The 24,789-nt window shown below is 44.7% G+C and overlaps 1 protein-coding gene across 6 annotated transcripts in view; it reads left to right on the top strand.

Annotated features, from left to right (window-relative positions):
* cbfa2t3 (CBFA2/RUNX1 partner transcriptional co-repressor 3) overlaps positions 1-24,789 on the top strand; it is a 41,564-nt gene that overhangs the window by 9,982 nt on the left and 6,793 nt on the right. For 2 of the 6 annotated variants that reach the window (XM_084936112.1, XM_084936153.1), the window contains exons 2-11: positions 13,133-13,288; positions 15,290-15,612; positions 15,877-15,966; positions 16,635-16,816; positions 18,969-19,252; positions 19,914-19,999; positions 21,098-21,377; positions 21,888-21,956; positions 22,672-22,725; positions 24,428-24,618. In XM_084936112.1, coding sequence (XP_084792238.1) covers positions 13,133-13,288; positions 15,290-15,612; positions 15,877-15,966; positions 16,635-16,816; positions 18,969-19,252; positions 19,914-19,999; positions 21,098-21,377; positions 21,888-21,956; positions 22,672-22,725; positions 24,428-24,618 — 1,715 coding nt within the window. The remainder of the gene's footprint in view (positions 1-13,132; positions 13,289-15,289; positions 15,613-15,876; positions 15,967-16,634; positions 16,817-18,968; positions 19,253-19,913; positions 20,000-21,097; positions 21,378-21,887; positions 21,957-22,671; positions 22,726-24,427; positions 24,619-24,789) is intronic. The other 4 variants (XM_084936137.1, XM_084936130.1, XM_084936120.1 and 1 more) reach the window with 4 other exon arrangements.

The following is a 24,789-nucleotide window of genomic DNA, read 5'->3' on the forward strand; positions in this document are numbered from 1 at the left end:
TGGACGGCTCATAATAACTCTTGTGAGTGTGGAGACACTCCCAGCGAAGAAAACAAGTCCAGCCAAAGGTTTCTGAGCCCCACTTGAACAGCCTCAGCAGCGCACTCTTCCGCATGCAAGCGCAACAGTAAAACACTCCGGCCATTTTCTCTGCAGGATGTGGCCCCGTGTAATTGGCCCTGGTAAATATCATCTGAATAATTGAACAGTTGATAATAGTCTTGAACAATAGATGGGAGGTTGCAGAGGTGAAACCACAGTGCAGACACCCTGCCTCACCGCACATTATACTTCCATCACCACCAAGTGAGCATCTCGTCCTCTCTCCTTCCCAGTGCCGGCCGCCCAATCGCTCAGACCAGGAGGGCCTGCTGCCTGCTAGGGCAGATGTCCCCACTTCATCATTAAGTAGCTCTCTTAAAAGGCTGGCCATTCATTATGACCCGAGCCTGCAGAGTGTTTGTTCAGTTCCCATCTACTACAGGTGCACGGATAGGATGTCTGCTGTTTTATATATACAGAGGGAAACAACCACAGGTTTTGAGTAATAGGACCACTTTTCCTCAGAAGAAAAGGCATCAAGCGAAACCACAGGCCAGTGTACTTCACTTCCATTCACTTCAAGATGGCTTTCTCTTTTGTTTGTTATACCTCATTAGTTTATCAGTGAGTTACATATCAGGCATTCAACAGCAGAAATGGAGATGATAGAAGCCTTCAGTGTCTAACAGAGAAAAGGCTGTCGCTTATACTTTGACTTGATGCCTCAGCTTATGTGTTTGTTATACGGGTGTGTGGGCTTGTTGAGTATGTGTCTGTGTGTGTTTGTGTGTGTTAATTATTGGGATCTAAATGCAGGCAGTGCAGGTGAAACTGGCTGCCTCCTAATTAATGAGTGGAGCAGATGGCCCTGGGTGGGCGGGAGCTGCAAGCACACAGCGAGCCGGTCAGGTGGTCAGCACAACACAGACACCTGGGCCATCACAAACAAGACAAGTCAAGCGGCTGACACAGGCCAAAGATATAAAACCTGTGTTTGCGTGTGTTTACATATCTTTCTCTAGTCAACAAACATTTATAGAAACCCTCTTCTTCATGCTGTAGATGTATTAGCTGGGAAATTTCAAACACAGTGTGTTGAAAAGGAAAATCGCTATTCAGCAAAGAGAAGAAGAAATAAACAAGACGAGGCGGTTTGAGAAGATAATCTTTCATTTCTTCTTCTCTTTTCTGCAAAGTTTAGTCAGTGGTACAAAAAGAAAAAAAATCGCAATCCCAGTTTTGAAGATGTTTTGATGGGTTTATGTGTGAGTGATTTCCTCATTAAACGGAGGAGCTGTGTGTACTATATCTAATTAATTAAGAAGCAAACCTTATATGAATAACACACTATTCTTAATCAAACACTATAGCAGCAAAGTTTGTGGTGAAAATAAGTTGAAGTAGTTCATATTTGTGTTGTTTGACATATGTACACTCCCCTGATTGTCTTCTTCTTTGTCATACAAGTTGTCGCTCACCAGTTGCTCTGATTAGCTGACTGTAGGAAGTCACATGGCCTTGCCTTTAATTTGAGAAGATTATGCCTTAATAGATAAAGAGAAAAAAACACAGCACTTATGGTTTCAGTAACTCTAAAACTGCAAATTGTACAGAAGCCAGTCATTAGTTGTTGGTTCCAGTTGTTGCAGCCCTCAGTGTATATTTGCGTGTGTTCAGACTAACAGGGGAGTTAAACTGTACATCTGTGATGTAGAGAAACATCCAGCTTAGTTGACTTTTGCTCTCTGGCAGTTCTTTGCAGAACTGTTGCTCACAGCAGAGGAACAGTGTGCTTATTACACACTCACTTCAAGATCAGTGAGAGCAATATGAAAATTTGTGCTTTTTGTGTAAATTTATGAGAGCAAATGATGATGTGCAGCATCTCTATAGTTTTGGTGCTGTTTATCCTGACGCACACTGGGGTAAACCAGCGTGGTTCTGGATGCCTGCTGCTCAGTCCTCTGTCTTTTGTGTGTGTGTGTGTGTGTGTGTTTTTGGTCGGCCGTTCTCTGGTCTGCTCCACATGTGTTTGACATTACTGTGACAAGGCTGCCCAGCCTCTCTGGGGAGATGGAGAATGTCAGAGACTAGAGTCAAGAAGCGAGCAGCTTCCCAACATCTGATGGAATGAGAAACACACTCGCTGGATGGCTGGCCTGCTGACGCCACAGCGTGGGAGCAGAGCGGTGGGTGGAGGCCAAGTAAAACCCCAATTGTGTGTTTGAAATATCACTCTTTCTCTCTTTTCCTTTTGCTTTCTCCCAAATGTGCGCATATCCACTCATATTCTTAAGCGCCACAGCACACACACAGGCATATCTAGTAACAACACTGTTTTCACTGGAATTATCAGGTGTCTTTTCTCCAGCTTTCTCACAGCAGGTGAGATGCTTGAATTACTTTATCTGGAACATTCACGGTTGAAAACTCACCCTTTATAGCTAAGCATTTCTGAAAATTATTTGTTGAATTGACTCTTCAAAAATTCATCAACATATAAAGCATTCACAAATTGCACCCTCAATTATGCATTTTTCAAACGAGGCGCATTTGTAGCTCACATAAACACCCGGTTGTGAATGCAGGTTCAAACCAGTGTCACCACAGTATGTAGCTGAAATGCTGACAGCTACAGCCAAGAAGAACAACCTTCCTCCTCCTCCCTTCCTTATCTTGTGCCTATTTCACCTCCCGCTATCCCTCCTCACCTTTTTTTACTTCCTCGCCTGGTCACTCACCTCTGACCTTCTTTTGACCCCTTTCTTTTCCTCGTCCCATTCCCACTGCTACATCTTGTCACCTCCCACCCTTTCTACTTCATTGTAGGAAATGTGCTCAGATCAGACTCTGACACAGGATACAGCTGGGCTAATCTACAGTAGCACCGAGCTGGGTTTTAATCACGCCAAGCGAACAGGCCGGCAGAGAAAATGGGAAGTGCAAATCGCCACCGCTACATGATATAATGAATCCCTCCCTTTCCTTCTGCCCCACATCGAGCCCTTTATCACAGGCGTGGGATAAACAAGCGCAAAGGAACACAGACTGAAGTTATTAAGGCCTCCACTCGAAAACACGTCCTCTCTGGACGTCTGGGGAAGTGCTGCAACGGGGCGACCGTGCAGACAGAGATTGGGAAGGAAGGCATGTCTCTCACATTTGCGCTCTCTCTCTCCCCTTACAGTATTTGTGAAATTAAAAATGCCGTTATCTCCTGGAAACAGATCCTGTGCCACACAGATGGTTCCGTCCCTCTTCAAATAGGAGGCTGAGCCACTGAGTGTGTTACCAGCTAGTTGTACAGACCTTAATCTCGACTTCAGCCTTCCTTCCTGTGCATGTCTGTCTCTCCACACACGCACACACAGGAATAGAGAAACTGTGTCCCTTCAGATAAAAGTGTTGCCCATGTAAAGTTCTCATTTCACTTGGAAATTGATATTTCAACCTTTTAGAAAACAGATATATTTGAAGTGTAGAGAGAGGAAGGTTAGAGATTTCCTTGATATGTCAAAGAGTAGTGGTGACTTTGAGGAGCGGCGCAGTCACGTCTGCAGGGTGTAGAGGTTGTGTTTGATATTTCAATTATTGCTTCCAACAGAAATCAGCCGATCTGTAAGATTTCTGAAAACTATGTTATGTCTTTGTGGAGAAATCTATAAGTTCCTCCAGAGACCTTCAGGTAAAGAAATAAATGTGATATGCGAAAACATAAAGATGCTTTGTAGGACCAAAAAGTTTGTGATATGGTGAGCTGGACCTGGTGAAAAGATCTTTAAAAGGTTTAAAGATTATTTTTGAGTCTGTGGCAGAATTTCATCTCATGAAACATAATGCTATGCATTAAATGAACTGATAATCACCTGGTAATGTTTTCACTCATATCACTTTCTCCCCTGAAACTATGATTGATTCCACAGCGTCTCTCTTTTTATGTGATATGAACGAGTTGCACTTGTAATAACAGAGAAGAACAAAGCATAAGGAGACATATGAGTGGATAATTTTGTGACATATACAAGACTGAGATTATCTTCCCTGGATTAGGCTTTATTTTTTCCTAAAAAACTGTAACTTAGTAAGCATGCACTAATATAAACTATATAGATTTTTTTTTCCTGTCATCTCTCCCTAGGAAGATTATACCAGTGTAAGAGTGCAGATGTTTTGTTTAAATTTACATAAATTTACACAGTTCCCTTACAGTGGCAGTTTTCCCTCCACCTTGACCATCGCGCGGCATCAGGTCATCTTAATTTCCCAATTAGCTCACATAATCACCATGTTATTGGCACAGCGGGCGCGCTCTCCTTCTTTAGCCACTCGCTCTGTTTTTGTGGCGGCGTCCTGTAGTCGGCCTGCGTCCCAGAGGACTTGCTGGTATTTATTTCTGCAGCTTCCAGCGTGAGCTGGCTGTAGGCTAAATGGAGAAACTGTCAAAGCTTCCCTCTAACCTGTCACATGAATGCCCCCCCCCCGCCCCCGCCTCCTCTGCTACATTCTTGTTTCTTGCGTGTCTGTGTGTGAAACCTATGGGGTCCTCCAGGATAATACAGAACACCCTCCCCATGCCTGGCTAATGTCAGGAGCTTTTGTTACTGTGCCTGCGGGGCAAATGAAGAGGTATGAGAGCGCTGGCAGGCTGGAGAGCAGTTCAGGCTACAGACAGTTTTGTCAGCGCTGACAGCTCCATAGTGACAGAGCAGACATTTAACACAGAATGAAATGAAATACAAGACATCAAGCAGGAGAATGACTAATCTGCTGTTTGTTTTCCTATCTTAGCTGTAAGTGACAGCTCAGTGTCAGGTTTTTAACGGTGCACAAAGCATAAGAAAGAGGGGAGACACGGGGAGAAAAATAGGCAGCCGTAGTTCACGCGCTCTGTTAACACACACTCACGCAAAGAGTTTATGGCAAAGGATACACAGCGATGCTGCATTTGCTGTGGTGTGTGCATGTTGCCAGGGTCAATTCTAAGTCTTTTGTGCTCCATAAATCAGCAGGCAGCAGCAGTGACGTAAGAACAAACAGAACTGCTCTCTGCTGCAGCTGGCTGGAAAGAGGGAGATACAGGAGAGAGGAATACAGAGAGGGAAAGAGAGAGCAGGACAGCAGCTGTCAGGCCTCCATCGCACACCTGTCACACAGGAAGTGAGCGCTGGCCACTGTTTCCTGGATACACCTCCTCAAACACTGCTCCTGGAAGAAATGGAAGGGGGGACATCTGCTGTGAGGGAGAGGCACGAAGGCGGCCTCTCTGATACGGTAAAACACGGATGAAGAGTAAATGCCAACCACTGTAGCAGCAGGAGAAAACAGATACAGAACTCCTCCCCCGCTGCTCCGACTGTTTTCATATCAGCTGCCTTGTAGTCATATTTGCATGTGAATGTGTGTGTCCAGTTTGCACAGTTTAGAGGATGTTTGTGTTATTGCAGAGCTCTGTGACAGACGGGTCACTGTGGAGACTCCAGCCCAACTCTCCCACAAATACACTAAGCCTGCATGCCCGAAACTTAACAGTGGGACATTCCCACGCTAGCCCCTCTCACCCGCCCCTCCAGCACCAACCCACCCCAGCCCTTCGCTCTCTCTCTCTCTCTCTCTCTCTCTCCTGTGACCATCATGAACTAATCCAGATGTGGTGTGGCTGCTTACAGATGTCCACATAACTCTTTGTACAAGGTGCTGCTCCTTTCTTCCTTCAGATTCTTCTCTTTCTCTGCATCTCAGCTTGCCCCAGCCTTTCACATCACCCAGATCACGGTATCAGCCTCTGATCCGTACAGGAAGTGACATCACATTGCTGATAATAAGGCACTTGCAGCTATTTTTCTCCCGTTTCACTTCTCCTCCTAGGCTCCAGAGTAGTTCTGTTGTGGCTGCTGTTGGTAGAAAATTTCCTCTTTGTTTGTCAGGCTTGTCAGGCTGGGTCCTCAGGAGGCCCCCTTGCCCTATTCCCAGGCTGCCCTTCACGCTGCCTGTATGCAATTAACAGAGTAATTAAAAGCCTGATGAGCTAATTGGTGCTGGGTGAGGCTGCAGGTGTTTGGATCGGGGAAGTGCGCTCACCGTGAACATATTCTTTTCAAATATGTTTTGTCTTTTGGTTTTATTCCCATTGAAGTTGAAATATGAAGCTGATATCGGTCGGCCATTAAAGAAATCGGTACTAGATGCTCAAGATGATCGATAAGGCGGTAACGTGATTTCTCAATAGAATTTATTTACTGAATCCTGTTACCTAAAACAAAATCAGATGCCTAGGTAGATGCTGTGTTTACGCTTCCACTTTACTGTGATACCAATCATGACTCCATACATTCCACAAAAAATGTTTTATGCTTCAGCAAAACTGGATTTTACACGAGTGCACTCGTTGCAAGGATGAATTATGTCACTTTTGAGGAAGCCCAATAACTGGGCTCATCAGAAAGTGAAGACAACAGAAAGTCTTATCCGATGATGTTGGCTGCCTGGGGCTGAGCTCTCCGCTGGCAAAATTAGGTGCATGGCTGACAGGATGAGGGGAAGAAAAGATGTAGATGAGCAAAAACAAACGAGAGTTTTCATGCACGGCAGAAGCTACATGTAAATTTTTCTGCTTTTGTTTGTCTGCCTGCCTGCTTTGCTGGTCCATTCCTAGATGTACATGCACAGTCACTTCCTCATATCTGTGACTCTGTCTTGTCTCCCACTTCCTCCCCCACATCTCTGCTCTCAGTCCTTCTCTCTTTCTCTCCATCTCTCTCTCTCTCTCTCTTTCTATAACCCCATCCCCTCCCCTCTCTGTGGCAGCTGTGCTGGTGATGGCTGTGTGCCCATGGTGCAAGCTGGCTGTGGGGTCCCAGGTGGCTCACATGACAGTTATTGATGTTCAGGTGTTCAGCTCCTCTCACACAGGGACCCTGGAGCCACACAAGCACGCACACAGGCAAACCCACACACATTTGCACACATGCAGAAGCACAAAACACATGCGTGCACTCCGATGCTGTTTACATACCTACACAGAACGCATGCGTGTAGTCATGTACTTGCATAATTATCCATAAAAACCTGTGTATTTCCCTGTTGCTTCTGAGGAAGTGTAAGCAATACAATAACAAGTACAACTGAGAATTTGTGCCTGCAGCTTCTGGCATGTAAGGAGAGCAATTTTTATGGTTTTTTGGTGATCTTATATGTGGGACTATTTTCTGTGTGTGTGTGTGTGTGTGCGTGTGTGTGTGTGTGTGTGTGTGTGTGTGTGTGTGTGTGTGTGTGTGTGTGTGTGTGTGTGTGGTGGGATAGCCAGTGTCAGTACCAGTGCCCAGTGCAGTCCTAACACACTCCAGATGTGTCTGGCTAGCCAGGGAGTTGTTCTTGGCACAGCCTGCCTCGGCCAAATGTCACAAATACTTTCCTTTATTTAGGAATGGCTCTGAGTTAGTGGCTGGAGAAAAGAAGGAGGTGAGGATGGACGGTTGGTGAGGGAATGAAGAACAGGGCAAAGGGAGGACAGGTAGATTTAAAAAAAAAAGAAAAGCAAAAAAATGATTAGCAATGTAGGAAGACAGGATAGCTCAGGGTGGGGGAGAGGTTCGGGGGGGGGGGGGGGGGGGACTAAAAGAGGAGATGTAGAAGGACAGAAGATAGAGAGGGAGGAGTGAGGGAAGCGGGAGTGAGGCAGAAACAGTCTAGCATCTGGATTTTATTAGCAGCCGTTGGGAAATCCTGAAAAGGAAGTTTTTTCTCTGCAAGCACGTCGGCAGCAGTGATATGCTGCACATAACCACTTCACTGCCGACGAGAGGAGCCAGGCCCTCCCAAAGGAGAACAGATGGTCGCTAGAACTTCAATACAATTACATCAACAGCTTTCACAGATATAAGCAGTGTATGACAGCATCCCTGCAGCTTTGAGAGGCAGAAATACGGCTTTTCTAACCTTAGCACCTCTGGTCCTGGATAAATTGTCTTTGATCTGTCCTCACCTTCTGCTTGTCCTGTAGTTATTCTTACTCTTCCCTCCACAGTTTGATCATTTAAAAGGAAATGGAGACTTTTTCGACTTTGAAAAGCTAGGGAATTGTCAATGATCTGCTTGTTGTAATCTGATCAAAGACAGCCCGGCTGTTGTCAGTGCTTGAAGACAACCAGTCCTCCCCCATCCTCCCTTTCTTATTCCCCTGTTTGTTATCGGTCACCGTGTTTATTATGCCATATGCTGCACATGTGTAATATCACAGCGATTCTTAAGTAACAAAGGGCAAAATGTCCATGTTTGTGTCCACAGCATGAGCATACGTATTTTGAAAACTTGTAAGCACGTGTGAAACCATCTGTGCATCTGTTTATAGTGTGTGTGTGTGTGTTTGAGAGTGTTCTTGAGCAACTGTAATCTGAACCGTAGGAGTGAGGACATTGCTATGAAGTTACCTTCAACAGGCAGCTTCAGAGTTAAGACTTAAGGTTAGAAATTGGTTTAGATTAGGCTTAGTGCGATGGGGACAGGGAATACACTACTTTAACGTGAGTCCTCATAAAGATAGATGTACAAGCGCGTTTGTGTGCACACATACAAACACACGCACACACTGCACCGGCCTGCCTCCTACCCTGTCATTAGTGAGGGCTTTAAAGCCTCTGAACTCTAAATCAGCTCAAGATGAAGCGGAGTCTGGGATCTGTCTGCAGGAGCAGCCTCGGTGCAGACTCACAAATATTTATGCACACACACACACACACATTCCTATCTTACCTGTGGCGCGGTGCACCCTGATAACAAGGTAAATGTCAAAATGGAGAAGCAGGCACACAGACAGAAACAAATACATTGACTTGCTCTAGGTTTTGGGAAGATGACATTAATTGTGTGCTAATGATGTTCACACTCCTTTTTATTTGAAGGATATTTGTGCTGGTACTATAATAATGGATTGTACTGTAGGTGCTGTAGCCCTTAGTCCCAGGTCCAAAAAGCAAGGCCTGCAATCCCCAGTGTTTTGATTCTAAGGCCTGGTGGGGGTCTGGGGGCCAGGGGCTTAGGCTCTGTTTGTGTGGACTCCACAGCGGCGTGATAGGGAACAGATGTGGAAAGCCAGGCGGCTGGGCAGCCAGCCAGAGCAGCTGGGAGAAATTAAAAACAACAGCATTCCTGGAGACTAGGGGAATTACAGTGGGAGGGAGGGAGCGAGAGACAGAGAGAGAATTTTAGGGCTATGTGGTCACTGACAAGAGTCTCTGTGGAGTATGAGAGACTGAATAGACAGGGGGGATTTAAGGGGACTGTTCTGCAGTGGTTAGCTAAAGCTAATAAGTTTCAGCCGCATTTCCAGTGGAAGAACAAATGCCTAGATACACATACAGTCAACACGCGGGCATATGCATACGTAAAATGAGACCACGCTGCACAACCAGCATCTGAATGACCTTCTAATATCGTATCATTACATGGTGGTCGTCATATCTCTATCTGCGCTCGTCTTAAGGAACTAAAATGAAAACATGTGTCTCTGAATCTATAATGAGACCCTCAAATGACTTAGACAAACCACTGCACTGTGCACATGCCCGCGTACAGTATGTTATCTGTGGTTTTGTGTGCCTTGCAGTGAATTGTTTTTCATCTCGTTTCATCATGGCACAAGGAGAGAACAGGAGACAGAGAACATTTTTAGAACTCAGACTGAGGACTGTTTCTTTGGTGAGCAATCTTTTAACCCTGATTACGTCAAACATAGAGAGATACAGCTGTTCAGAGAGTCTGAGAAACAGAGGCAAACAGCCTCAGAGAGGAAGGTAACGGTTGTATTGTGCCGTCTAATTTTCAGCACAATATTCAGAGATATTTTGGACCAAAAAAAAGATGTATTTGTCTCTAAAGTGGCCTTCTTAGTAGATTCAGATGTGTGCAAGTGAGGGTCCAAACCTGAATCTTAACCACAGGTCCACTTCACCTGCCATACCCAGCTCTCTTTTTATACTTCTTTTGGTATAAATATTTTGTCCTTCAACACGAAGCACAATTGGAGCACAGATGGCCACAGATGGGGATGCAGACCTTGCAGACTTCCTAATGTATTAAAAGTAAAATCCAGAGCATGGTGTGTACATGTGCGCCCTGTCTCTGTAGCTGGTCAGATTAAACAGCTGTCTATAATCCCACGGTGGGAGCAGACAGACTGAATGGTCCCCTTATCCTCGTCCTCTCCTCTCCTCCTCGCCTCTCATCTCCTCTCCTCTCAAAAACCAACCGTACACACTAGAAAAGATCTTGTACAGAGAGTGACATAATAAATTTGCTCAAACACGAGGTTTACTGAAACATATGGCTGCTTCTATAAATGAATAAGACCACCAATTCAACAGCATGTAATGTGTTTTTACGTGTTTAGTGCTGTATAGAGGAGCATCTATTTATACAAACCAGCCGCGTTTGCCTCTATCCACAACCTTGTGTGTTTATGTTTAGAGCGTCTGGCATCGGGCAAACAGCAGAGTGCCCCTCGTGTTCTTGAGGATCAGTGTGTCAATGGCTCTCACACTGCACACTCCAGTGTGGCACTCTTTAAATACAGACACCAGCTGTTGAACGGAGCTCTCAGAAATAGGCTAACACCAAGGACCGAGGCCGACTGAGGCAGGGGTTGTGTGTAGGAAAACATTTCGCAGGAGTGAAATGAAAAACACATTATGTGGTAGTGATTTGATATATTAGCTGATTACTATACTCCAGCTACACACCAGGGTAAAGATACAAAAAGCCCAGTGAGTGTTAAACATTATGCTTCAGTAGCGATGCTGGTAGAGTTTTTATTAGCTCTTTTTGATTAGCAGAAATGCATTACCAGACATTATCTCTAACTGGTTATGTTTGGCTCAGGATGACATTAATTTATAAATCAAAAATACGCATTTGTAATGGCGTTCGCCACACTTTTCTTACATCAACAACATCCTCAAAGCACACAGACAAGATTCAAACATAGGCGAACAAGGAAAAAACAGCACGCAATGTCAGAGAGACAAAGGAGAAACTTCCAGACTCTCTTAAAAATTCAAAATGTGTGTGTTTTTACGGCAAGGGAAAGTTCGTAAACTTAGACAGTGAATCATACGCCTAATCATTTGTCCATTCTTGTGAAACTGGCAAAGTGATGTGTAATTTTTTTCCTTTGTTTGAAAAAATATTGTCTCGGCATGTTGCTGTAACATGGTGCAGGCTCCTCTGTGCCTCTAGTGCATTTTACCAGCCAAGACAAGCAGCAGATATGTGTGAACACACTGTTTAAACAGATTTCATCTGTTGCGCTATTTTGTGTCATGTTTAATGATGGTAAAATCCGATATTTCAAAACCATCTGCTAAGGTAAAAGCCCCTAGACTACCTTAAAGAAGCTGACTGTGAGTTATTGAGGGACACTTTATTGACTTTGCAAAAATGCTGTCTGTGGCAAATAATTATTTGTCTCCTCTTCTAAATTTGGCAAATATCTTCCAACTTTTGGTCGCTGTCTTCTCAGAGATACTTATTGTCACAAATAAGTTAGTCTCACTTACTGTGCTTGCATTAAAATGCAGTTAACATCCATGATGTGCACATGAATGTGACATCAGCTCTGATATTGGCAGCAGGAACGCTTTAAACCAGTGGTATTATTTAACCAGATCATAAATGTGGTCTGATATTGTATTTTGGATGGTAACAGTAGAAAACAAAATACATCAACTGAGCCAAGAAAATTAAGGAAAGAGAGGAAAAGAAAGGTTTCTGTTGGCCCCTAAGTTGGTTTGCTTATACTATTCTGCCAACTATATGAAGATCTATGAAAGCTACTGTGATCACTTGTTTGGGTTCTCTATGTTAGTGAGGAAGGACAGAATTATTATTACTTTTTTTTTAAATCCAGTGATGACAAAAATAAAGAAAAAGAGAGAAGGTGAGGGATGGGGTAGGAAGCATTGAATGCCACATAAAGTCTACAGTGTGCTGCTTTGCTAGAGTAGAGAAGACGGGCCTCTGTCTTAGGCTTTGTTCATGAATAGATGGGTTTACTTGAGTAATAGAGTTTTAGTACTCAACCGTATGCATAAACTGAGTGTTAATAGTGATTTTATTGTTTCTTATGACATGGTGCGCATTCATTGCACTTTGCCAGTCACACACATCATTATAAAATATCTTCTCAAGCTGAAAAAGTCATCACACTCTCAGCTCAAGTTTACATTGCAGAAGGATCCAGCAGCTGCACTGACAGTCAGACAGAAAGACAACGCTCTATAGATAGCTAGATAAATAGATACATCGACTTAGTGTTTGCAGTTTTTCACATGACCGTGTTTTTGTGTAAGATTTTTTGTACTACGTGAGGCCCTTTGCCACTAGTGTACAACGTAGCGCATCTGTCCACGCACATGCGTGTGGCCATGTCACATAAACCACGTGTTGTGTTTTCTTCTCATGTCCGTTGATGTACCATCCATTCCCTTCACACTACAGAGCTTGGCCTTGCCTTGTTTGGTCCTGGCAGGCTGTCTGGCAGAGGACAGTGAAGCCTCTGGTAGCAGGACAGAGCCCCGCTGAAAGCCAGTCCACAGTGATGGACAGCAGCAGATCCAGCTGCACTTGTCACTGGCTATCAAGCCGGCTGTCTGAACTGGGGAACGAGAAGGGACAGGCGGGGGGAAGTGTGTGGGTGTTGGAGGTTACAGTGGAGGGGGTCTGATTGGGATGTCACAGCTACATGGATTGTGCATGTGTGAAGGAGAGAGAGCAAGAGGGAAGCGAAAGGGGGCTCTCAGTCAGCAGCAGCTGAGCTAGTGAGCAGGTGTTTTATGTCTCCCAGGCCCATGAATTTCCATCGGGAAAGACAAAAGAAGTTTGGATTCATTTCCACTTGCTGCATTGATTTGTTTTTGTTCTGTATATGTGGGGCTTCTGGCTTAAGAAAACATCTAATGGCTCCCGGGTGAAGATGTCAGTGCTCTCTTTTAAACCACCAGTCTCCACTTTGAAGTTTTAGGTATACACTTTTTTTGTTTTTGTAAAGCTGGAGTTCGTTCTTGACAAACTGTGTCTGTCTTCTCCTTTCATATTGTAGGTAGCAGAGTGCAGAAGGTTGGAACAATGCCAGATTCACCTGCGGATGTGAAAACCCAGCCCAGGTCCACCCCACCCACCATGCCTCCTCCACCCCCGTCTGTCAGCCAATCAACCAATCGCAATGCTTCGTTCACCCCTACCACCAGTAAATCAAGTAAGGATCCTTTCTATCTATTCCATCCTATTTTTAAGTAGGAAAAACAACACGTCCACTTTATACTTTAGCATCTTTAGTCCGTGATTTATTTACTATGAGCGTCATCTAGAGTCCAAACTTTTTGGAATAAATTGTTCATAACCCACTGAGTGCTTACACGCTGTGAGACGGGTGTAAGAAAAACACTGACTGGTGTGCTGCTTTGGTGACTTTTGAATGGAGTCGCTCTAAACCTTTATCTCATAGTAAACAGGATGTGGCTGTGTGCGCTGGTGTCCAAGGCATTGTAAATGCTTCTTTACAGCATAGATTATGTAGTTGGTATTGGGGTAAAAGCTACTGTACACCAAACTGGACCAGTTTGTGGTTTAGCTGTTAATAGAGATGTCATATTTTAATCACAATGTCTATGATTTGTTGTGACTTTGGCCTTATTGTGTCTTTGCTAGGACTTACAACTCTTCCTTCCTTCCCCTAAATTTGCCATGAAAATGGAAGTAGGGCTATTCCAGTAAGAATAAGAAAAATTCATTCGTTAAGACCTACCACATGCCGATCAGACTCTTCACAAATGCATACATTTTTGCAATACCTTAGCAGCCGTCTGCGATGAACTTCGCAGCCATTTGTTCTGCTTTTGTCATGTGTCACTCTATACGCTTGTGTAAAGGAAGAGAAATTCCAAATATGTGTTTCTTCTCTGCTCTGATGAACAAGTGTTGAAGTCACTTGTGCGTCAGGTGTGTTTCCCTGCAGGCGTCCGTGTGTGCTTGTGTCTTTTGGAGTGCATAACGCCCTTGCTGGTGGGACAAGTGTCTTTGAGTGTCTATGTAAGTGTATGGCATTGTGTATGCGTGTGTGCCTGTGTTGTTTACCAGCTGGTCAGGCGGCAGTCGATACAGGGTACATCGGCCAGGATGGTGTTTCGGTGTGTAGAGTGCTTTCTTCCCTATATAGCAATGGCAGACTATGTTGTTTCACCTGTTGTGGCGGGTGGTCAGGAGTGTAGATCTCTCCTTGCACCTCTCCCTCGCTCTCTAAAACCAGAACACAAGTGCAGCCTATTAGAATCACATGGGTTAGTCCATATGTGTTCAGGCCCTCGTTCTGTGGATTAGAGCAACAAGCATGCCTGAGAGGAACCAAAGCAGCTACACACCAGTGGACATTTGAACTGCCTATAGTCTTTGCTTTATCAAAATATGATGGAAAAGTATCATACCCGACAGTAGCTCACTACAGAGCCCTAAAAATACACACTGAAAAGATTACGCAGCTGGTTGGATGCTGTGCTCACTGTAAGTGCTGTCATATGCTGTTATCGTGAAGTTTAAGCTATATACAGCTTTAGGAAAAAATGCCACGTTGTGTCATCATTAGGTATTCCAGCAAACACGCAGCATTCATACACAGACGCAAATATATTTATTTAGATTTGGTGAGACACGGGACTGACTGGAGAAGAGCATTTCAGGGGAGAGGTCATACGTGTTTTTGTTTTTCTCTGTTTGTTTGTGCCTGCATTAAGAAAAATACGCGAGTGAGTATAAATGTGTATGAATGCTGTGCCTATTCTGAACCTCAAAGCTGCAAATGTACTTTCAGCTGGTGGACATGTGCGGGCCCAGATTTAGCTACACACCTGCTACTGGAATAAAAGTAACACAGGCCATAGGACTATTTTTGGCATCTCTTTAACAAGTTCCTCATATAGTTGTGTCCTAGTGAGTGAGTGAGTGAGAAGCAGGGCGAAATAGACTGATACAGAGGCAGATGGATGGGTCGGGGTGGGAGTCAAATGGTACCACTTGTGAGACAGCTGAAGTTACTGCAAACACACACTCACGACATCTAGCAGAAAATTGCATCACTACAGTTGTCATTTACTGGAGGCGTGGTATCGACTTTAAACCTGTTGTGTGCTTTATTTAATTCATCTCAGCCAAACACTCTTCTGTCAGCAGGATTTAAAAGCTTCTGCCCTTGTCATGCCCCTAGATCTGTCAGATGCCCCTCAGGCCCCTCCGAAACTACTGACCCAGTTCACGCCGCCTCCTCCTCCTGTCTGTTTATCTGCAGTGCTGAATGGGAGCAGCCACTCTCCTACATCGCTAAACGGTGCTCCGTCCACTCCTAACGGCTTCAGCAACGGGCCGGCCATGTCCTCGACAGCCTCGTTGTCCAACCAGCAGCTCCCGCCGGCCTGCGGCGCCCGGCAGCTCTGCAAACTGAAGCGCTTCCTGACCACGCTGCAGCAATTTGGCAACGACATATCGCCTGAGATTGGAGAGAGAGTGCGCAGCCTCGTCCTGGGACTGGTGGTAAGTTGTAATTATGCTCGTGTAGAATTTGCCTGATGAATCTTTTCAGTAACAACGTTTTGTATAAATATCTGAAGCTACATTAAGCTAATACGTGGAACTTATTGTGTTATTTGCTCATTGAGAATCAAGAATGTGTGCACATAATACAAACAGATATAAGCATGTGGAGAAGACAATAAGGAAATGGGATGTGTTGGAATGATTGTGCGAGCGATCTATAAAGCATTAAAAGCACTTTTTTCTTCTTGTTGTCTTGGATAGAATTCCACTCTCACCATTGAAGAATTTCACTCTAAACTTCACGAGGCCACCAACTTCCCTCTGAGGCCGTTCGTCATTCCTTTCTTAAAGGTAAATGTCTGCACATTTCAACAAATCAAGCCTGATGTCCTCTAGTTAAATGCACAAACTTTACTTCTCACTGTGGTCAGCGCTCAGGACAGCGTTTCAGTGAAAGTATTCAAAGAGTAGTAAAAAGGGGAATCTATATGTGTACAGTGTGTACATGCGGTAGCCATCATACTGTATATAAACAGTGGTAAGACGTGCATGGTAATGTCTGACAAAAAGGGTGTGTGTGAGTTTGTGTGTGTGAGTGTCAGACCTCCTGGCGTGCGATGATCCTCCACATCTGGGACATCGCAGCAATAGCTGTGTTATATCAACCAGACAGGTCTGAGAGAGCTATTTGACAGCACTGTTACACACACATTCACACGTACACACACAGATAAAAGACACACAACAGCACACCCCGGAGAAAGAGAGGGAGACACATGGTAGAGGAATGTGTCAAGGGACCTGTCTTATCTCATCCTGTCTCTTCATCTATCACGTTCTTTTTCCTCACCCTAATCTGGCATTATTTCACTCTCACCCCATCTATCTGCGATTCCACCGTGAGTTTCTAGCTCTTTTCCTGTCCACTCAACAATCTATGTTCCTACAGGTTCAGTAAATCTACAGCATGTCCTTCCTATAACAACTTACATACTGTCTTCCTCTTTTTTCCACTGAAGGCAAACCTGCCCTTGCTGCAGAGAGAACTGCTTCACTGTGCCAGGTTGGCCAAGCAGACCCCAGCTCAGTATCTGGCCCAACACGAGCAGCTACTCCTGGACGCAAACGCCAGCTCACCACTCGACTCCTCCGAGATAATGCTGGAGATGAATGAGCATGGCAAGAGAAGGACCCCTGACAGGTAACATCTCTCTGTTTAAAAGCAAGAAAGCACAGACTTCAGAAATGAACATGCATTGGCAGAGTCTTACACAGACTGTTGTAAATGAATTATTTTAGGGTATTTCAGAATGCCAAGCGACAAGGGGAGGCTATAAATCCTCTGTGCGGGAGGCGGAAGTCTGGACAGCCCTGATGCCAGACTGCCTCTGCCAGCTGTCTGGGAGGGAGGAGAGAGATAAATGCAGCAAAGGAAAAGAAAAAAGAGAGACTGAGAGGCGAAAGAAAACGAAATCCAAAGGGGAGCGCAGGGAGCGAAGTACAGTACATGTCCTGAACATTATCCAAAGACAGACAGGTCTACCAGAGCTATTGTCCCACATTTCTCCCCGGCACTCTGATTTATTCGCTCAGCTAAGAGGATAACACACGAGAGAATTAACTGACGTTTCCCTTTTTCATTTCTTCCTTCTTCTCTTACTGGCACTGCCCTTCTTTTCTGATGACTTCTTCACCCCGCTCTCTCGCTCCCCTTCTTACATCGCCTGACCTGCGGGCTCCCAGCCGCTGTCCATATGTCAGAGATGTGTCCAGATGGCGATGTGCTGGCCACAATGCTGAGCACATCCTAGGCAGGGTGTGGGGAGACAGGTGGTGGCTATGGTTTTGAATGGGACTAGAGGTTGGAGCTGGACATGCAATCCCACTGTAATCCCCACACATCCTCTTCACAACCTCTGGCTTATACGCAGCAGGCAGGACTCAGAGGACGGGAGGTGGGGGTGTACAGCTGGGCCAAGGCCTACGTCATGCCAGCTATACCTCTGATTTGCTAGACAGTACAACCAGGGATGTATACGATTATAGCTGACATGCACAATAATATAGACACGGATAACTGAGAACGAGTACGCACACACATAAACACACACACCATCATCAGTGTTGCATTTATTCGCCTTTGATCCCCAGGATAATAAAGAGTGATTTCCATCTGAATGCCTAGCTATTGCCATCCAGCTAAACAGATTAATATCAACACTCCCATTTAAACTGTCCAGATGGCTTGAAAACACAACCTCTCGCGCACACACACACTTAAAGTACACAGACACAAATGAGTGTCACTAAACATCTGCCAAACACACAGCATTCAGCCCATATTGCCCCTTAAGCCCAAGAGCAGGGTGGGAGAAATACTTGCAATCTAAGAGTAGGCTGAGGGATATTCAGATTAAGAGCTTGAGATGCAGGGTGTATGCTTGGACTTGGTTTTGTTTGGTACATATGGCGTACAGCTGTGCAAAAGCTTTGGAGAGGCGCTGACTTACCGCAGTTGAACAACAAGCACCTCTCAGCAGGGATACGCAAGATGTGTGCGTGAGGATGTATGTGCGCTGGCATACACCATATGGGAGTTGCTCAACTTTAAAAAAAGACAGATTTGTGTTCCTTCCTGAAGCCTCTTCAAACAGGTTTAACTTGCAATACTGGAGTCTTCATTTAATAATCATCCATCAGACTCTGCTGTTACCATTTGATATTTAACCGTACACCAAATACAAAGATACATTAGAAGACAGACAACAGATAGGTATCATAAAAGGAATCACATCTACATGTTTAGAGCTAGTCTTTTCTCCTAAAAGGAGATTCTGGCTTTCACTTTATTGTGCCCTCCTGAACTCTGACATAATACATTGGCATTGGATATCGATGCTTGCAAAGCCATCCCACAGTTTCCATATTAGTCACTGTGGTCTGGCAAGGCCAAGGATGGAATAACAAGAGAAACATGTAGTCTGTATAGAGGTTGATTTTATTCTTGCAGACATGCCAAAGTGAGATGATATATATACATATATATATATATATATATATATATATATATATATATATATATATATATATATATATATATATAAGATGAATAATAATGAGTTTTGTGTATTTTTAAGTATTATGACACTTGAGATAACATTGGAATAAAGTTTTAAAGGTTTGCTCTCTAAACTTAACTTTAAATAGGATACATTTGCAATTACTTTACCACTGATGACATCCAAAAAAGGAAAAAAGCAAAATTATTTGTGGCTATGCCGCTAAATCACCCTTTCCAGGCCATCTGGGCTCAGAAACACTGAATTAATCCACCACCCTGTCCTCTTTCACAGGACCAAAGACAGCTCTGAGAGAGATGGGTTGCACCCGGAGCACCTGGCTAAGAGGCCCTGCACCATCAGCCCCAGCCAACGCTTCAGCCCCAGCACAGGTCTTCCTGCTCACCCTCCTCTCAATGGACTCCCCACACACCCTCCCAATGGCATCCCCCACCCGCCAAACCCCCAAGTGGGACCCCAGCACTATCGTTTAGAAGACATGGCTCTGGCACACCAATACAGAGATGCTTACAGGCATAACGAACACCGTGAAGCCCGTGACAGGCACCGGCAGACAGGTAGAACAGCTGCAAAGCATTCATTTGGTTAGATAAGTCAATAATACCACAGTGACACTACACACAGTTTCACGGTCAAGACCGAGTGAGCTTCAGTGTATATAAATGGGGTGTATGTAGAGAACAAAGGCCACCTGTCAGTCCAGTGTGATAATCCTTGTGGCACTGTGGCTATATAAAGACCACAGCCATACATGCCCATGTGGTCACCTGCAGCAACCATACATGCCTTCCTTCTGGTTCTTATACAAATAATCTCACTGATTAGATATGAGCATGTGTTTTTATTATAAACAATGTATAGACAATGTTAGCGTGTGTTTCAGTGACTCTTCTAATTTGATTTGTGCTAAATTTGTATAATTCAGCGTCTTTATATGCTTTATTATGTGACTTACATTAAAATGCATACAGCAGGAGTTGTACAGGAAATACAAAAAATCAAAAAACAAGAAAATTAAAGCAGTGCGCTCAGCTAATGGACAAAGCTAACAACCACTGCCATACTGACATAGCTAGTAAGGCCTAAGAAATAAGTCAGGGAGTTTATTTCATTATGTCGACACAGTTATTAAAAAAAATGAGTTGATGATGTGTGAAGTCTACATGACAATAATGTGGCACAAACTTCTCTGTGTTTGTGGGTTTCTTTTTTTTATAGCAGTCCACGGAGCTCGCCAAGAGGAAGTGATTGATCACCGTCTTACAGATCGAGAGTGGGCAGAGGAATGGAAGCACCTCGATAATGTACGAATCTGCAAAGCAGCTGTGTTTAATGACAACCACCTCTTTACTTCATTCAAATTAAAACAATGGGGGGGGGGGAGAAGGAGCTAAGAGGTCAGCGGGTGATGAAAGTTTGTTTTAGTGCAATTGACAGCATGCAGATGACAGGGACAGGAGCTGCTGACAGACAGTTGACCTTACGAGGTCTGCGTCAGTGCGGTGAATTAACAACAGACACACACCTATCTGGATTCCTAGCACTCAACTCTATGAGAAACCATGTAGGCTAGAAACACATACACGCACACACAATGCAAGAGTGAGAAACACAGAGAGAGAGAGAAACAGGGCCCCAGATGGAGCTCAGGACCCAGCAGAGAGCAGCTCCAGCTGGGGTGAGCAGCTGAGACAAGAGCTGCAGTCATGGAAGGAACCGGCCAGGCCTGGACCCCTGCCAAATTAGAAACACTTCACTGAAATAAATATAGCTAACTCAGAGGGGAGGGAGGTGGTGGAGAGGCAGGGGAAAGAAGTCAGAGACAGAGAGAGGGAAAGACGAATGGGAATAATGATATAGATTGAATGTCAACCATGCTAAACCCATTTAGCAGATCTTTCTATGTCTGGAAAGACAGGGCACTTTGGAAAACAGTTACACTGGTTACAATAAAGGGGGAGGTGGAGGGGGAAGGAAATCTGTTGAGCTGGCAAGGAGCAGAGCAGAAGGGTAGAAGGAATCGGTTCAACACTGTCATCAGCAGCCCAGCTGTTAAATTATCATCGTTGCATCATCGTAATGCTGTCAGACGTTCACCAACAAGCATGGAATTCATGAACAAATAGGTCGAGACACTAACACACACTGCTCGCAAGCACACGTCTGGTTTTGGGACAGGAAAAGTGGCTCGAAAAGTGGCTCTTACGTTTTGGAGAGGTTTTGTTCTCATGAGCTATTAGGAAAAACAATCTATTTAAAAATCTGGTCCCTTTCAAAACCTTTCATTTGAAAGTTTAACTTCCCTCCCGTTAGTTTACTTTTTTTTTCTGGGGCGGAAGGGACCAGTAAACTTCTCCTCTTGTTCATTAATCACTTTAAGTAAATATAATTTGCCTTTGCAGCTCCTCAACTGCATCATGGACATGGTAGAGAAGACAAGGCGCTCTTTGACAGTGCTGCGCCGCTGCCAGGAGGCCGACCGGGAGGAGATGAATCACTGGATCCGGCGCTACAGTGACGTGGAGGAGATGAAAAAAGGTGGGAGCAACGGACAGCACTGCCTTCCTCCTCCTCCTCTTCCTCCTCCTCACCACAACTCCTCCTCCAACACAGCTAGCAGCAGCGAGTCACTGCCCGTAGGAACTTCCTCGGCTGCTGAAAGGCAGACAGGCAGACAGACAGGTAGACAAACACACGCAGGGTATGTTTGGCAAAGCAAAACACTCACGGCAAGGTAGGGCTTACTTAAAATGCTGGAAACGCCGTAATATATCAATTTAGACACAGAGAGTCAGTCAGATGATGATATTTACAGCAGATTTACAAATTTTAGCTCAAACTGTGAGGCATACAAAACATCTCCTTGCAATATCCTGGATTTTTAACCAGCTGATTGCACCCTTATGTCGACAGCATGCTCATTCGTAATTAAGATTTGTATTCACTTCTAGCTCCCATATTCCACTTCCTTCCCACAAATAGTTGGAGAAAGTCTATGGCAGCCTGTTTACTGCACTGATGTTGCCACATATATATATATACATTTTACCTTTTTATACCTTTTTATCGATTCCAAAAATAGAACTGGAAACTGTAGGGCAGTCATGGATGAATGTGTGTTCGAGCAGATCAACAGTTTGTCGCCGTGTGCATGCAATCGACACTGAGTGTGAGCCTGCGTGTGTGTTTCAGAGATCCATCGAGACTTCTTACACAGGCCTCCTTCAGGATACCTCCCGGAGGAAATCTGGAGGAAAGCTGGTAAGAGTCAAGCGTCTTCCTTCTTCTTCTTCTTTCTATTGTCTCCGTGATTGACCTCACACAGACTAACAAAACACACACACACACAAACACTGTCGTCATTCTTCATGGCCCTCACCCCGGCTGCAGACAGACAGAGCAGAGGCCTTACAGCTGTAGGTCCATCAGGCCAGAGGATTGGACGTCCTCTGTGTCATTAGGATAAATGCCCTCCATCTGTCACCACCATGAAAGGCCACTGCAGTTAAAGCTGCAGTGAAAATGCAGTCAGTGGGCCTACGGTAGGCCGCGGCAGCACAGCACAGCACAAGGTGGAGTTTTAACTGGTCTCCATCATCGGGAGCACTTGAATTTTTATCCCACTTTTTCCACTCACATTTCATACACAGACCTTTGACTGAAGGGAAGAAGAAACAAACTGCTGAGATATAGAGACAAAAGAAGAAGAAATCCAAAAAAAGCTTTATTTTTGGCTAATTTTGCCAAAAGGAAGCAGGTGGGAGCGTTGCACTGCATGGGACCTGCATGTTAGATAGAGCCTGTCCCGGGAGCGGTCTGGTTCAGCCCTTGTTCCACCTCAGGCCCAGCACCATTATGCTGCACTCATACTCCAATACCCTGCGGAGGAATAGATGCTGCTGCTGTCTGCAAAATACTGTGCTGCATTTTCACCAGCAGCAAAAGGCTCTTTTAATTGCAGTTGTTTTTCATACAGGTACTACAAGCATCCCGCTCTCCCCAGCACTAAAGCACCTCCAAAACAAGCAGGGTGAGTAACATATCTCACTCCCAGCATCTCACCTCCAATGTTTGTGTGCGTGTATGTGCATATGTGTCAGCTCTATCTCAGCACCCAGGTAGTCTGTGCTGATGTAGCTGCGGTACCTCTCGCTTTTTTTAATTAAAACCAGACACGTGTTCTCTGGTCTGGTTCACATTGAGAGACTGCATTGCTTTTGAAAAATAAGATCTGAAGTGTGAAAAAGCGGACAGAAATAACACATCTCAGGGACTTGCCAAATCCCTGCAGAATTAAAATGTTAATATTGCTGCCCCCGTGTTTTCCATTAAGTGCTAATTGCCCCAGCATCTGCTATGCAGTCTCCTTGATAAGAATTAATTAAATTTGCAAACTAATCTTAGTGGTGCATGCATTAGGCCAGATAATTGAGAAGCTTGGAATAATGCAGATAGTGTTTGCAAGGTAGAGAAGAAAGAAGAGGAGGAGAAGGAGGGGTGTAAGGGGGGGGGGGGGGGGGGGGGAGTAGGAATAAAATGAAGGTAGTGAGGGAATGACAGGATGTGGGACAGCATAGACATGTGTGCCTTAAGTGTAACTATATGTGTACAGCGTTGACAGAATGCAAACTTTTTTTAGCACAAGAGCGCTGAATTCACACAAGCTCACATAGAGCTCCATGCACACGCTGCCATGCGCATGTACACAGCAGCAAAGTGTGGATAAGGCTCCCCCTCACTCCCTATCTTTCTGCACAGTAGTTTGAAACAACTGGAGTGGAGCAGCGAGGAAAAGTGACAGTTATTTATGAGTTCCCCTTCAAACAAACACTGACTGGAGGAAATGTTGAGCAGGGGAGAGAACTGCGTCGTCTAACCCGCCTAGCAATCCACTTTAGGGTGTCATTTGTGTCTTTATGCGTGTGCGCACGTTGCTATAATTGGCTCATGTGGGTTATCTGGAGAAATATTATTCAATGTATGAAAATATTGCTGTCTTTGCTGGTAGAAAATATGTTAGAGGAATTCACATCTTGTCATCGCAACATACCACATTAGCATTTGAATGCTAAACAGTGTGTTTTTGGCAAAGTATTTCCAAGGCGAATGAAGTCCTACGGGAAAACATGTTGTGTGCTGCGAGGCCAGTAATGAAAGACCACAAAATGTAATCACTTCTGCTTCTTACTGAGAAGGAACTACAGGAAGTTTCTATTTTCGACTGCCATCTGGAAAGGAGTCTACCCACCTGCCTGTTATAAAAACAAAGCCTCCTTACTCATATGGTGGACTCCTGCTGGAAAAACAAAAGACCATGTGATGAAGCCTACATTGTAGGAAGTCAGCCGGTGGAGATATGTGTGCCGGCTGCGGGGGAAAATTATTCGCCCTTTACTGTAAACTCTTGTCAGTTTCTGGTAAAACTGTTCTTGTGATAGGATGACAATTCATTCAGGGTGCTTGATGAACAACCGAGTTGGTGACATCTGCTGTTGTCAGCTCTGAAAATGATTGTGACCAGACGTGTTTGAATAAATTATTGAAGTCTGGTTTCTTTTCTTTTTTTCACACTTCTCCTGGCATAAAGTTTTAAATCTTGGATGATGTACATCTGTTTGCCGCGTTACAACAAGACGGCAGCTTAAAGAGCCTTAATAAAGGATGACAGACAGAGCAGGCTGGATGGGACGATGGCCATAAGCACTAACACTCTCTCTCTTTCTCTCTCTCAGAGGAGGCAGTGAATGAGGTGAAGCGACAGGCGATGTCGGAGCTGCAGAAAGCAGTGTCAGATGCTGAGAGGAAGGCTCATGAGATGATTTCTGCTGAGCGCTCTAAAATGGAGAGGGCACTGGCCGAAGCCAAGAGGCAAGCCTCCGAGGATGCATTAACAGTCATCAACCAGCAGGAAGACTCCAGTGAAGTGAGTATCATAGACCCCCTACCGACATATTGCCTCATCCTCCTCTCATTGGAACTTTAAATTCCTTAATCACTCATCAGGCCCTTTGTTTCAAGGCTTTCTTGATCCATTACCCTTTGCTCCACTCCCCTTACCTGTCACGTCCGCAGTGGCAGACGAGTGGAGGTTGCA

The sequence above is a fragment of the Perissodus microlepis genome, chromosome 1 (assembly GCF_051167445.1).
Source record: "Perissodus microlepis isolate ML-2025 ecotype Zambia chromosome 1, ASM5116744v1, whole genome shotgun sequence".
Taxonomy (NCBI): domain Eukaryota; kingdom Metazoa; phylum Chordata; class Actinopteri; order Cichliformes; family Cichlidae; genus Perissodus; species Perissodus microlepis.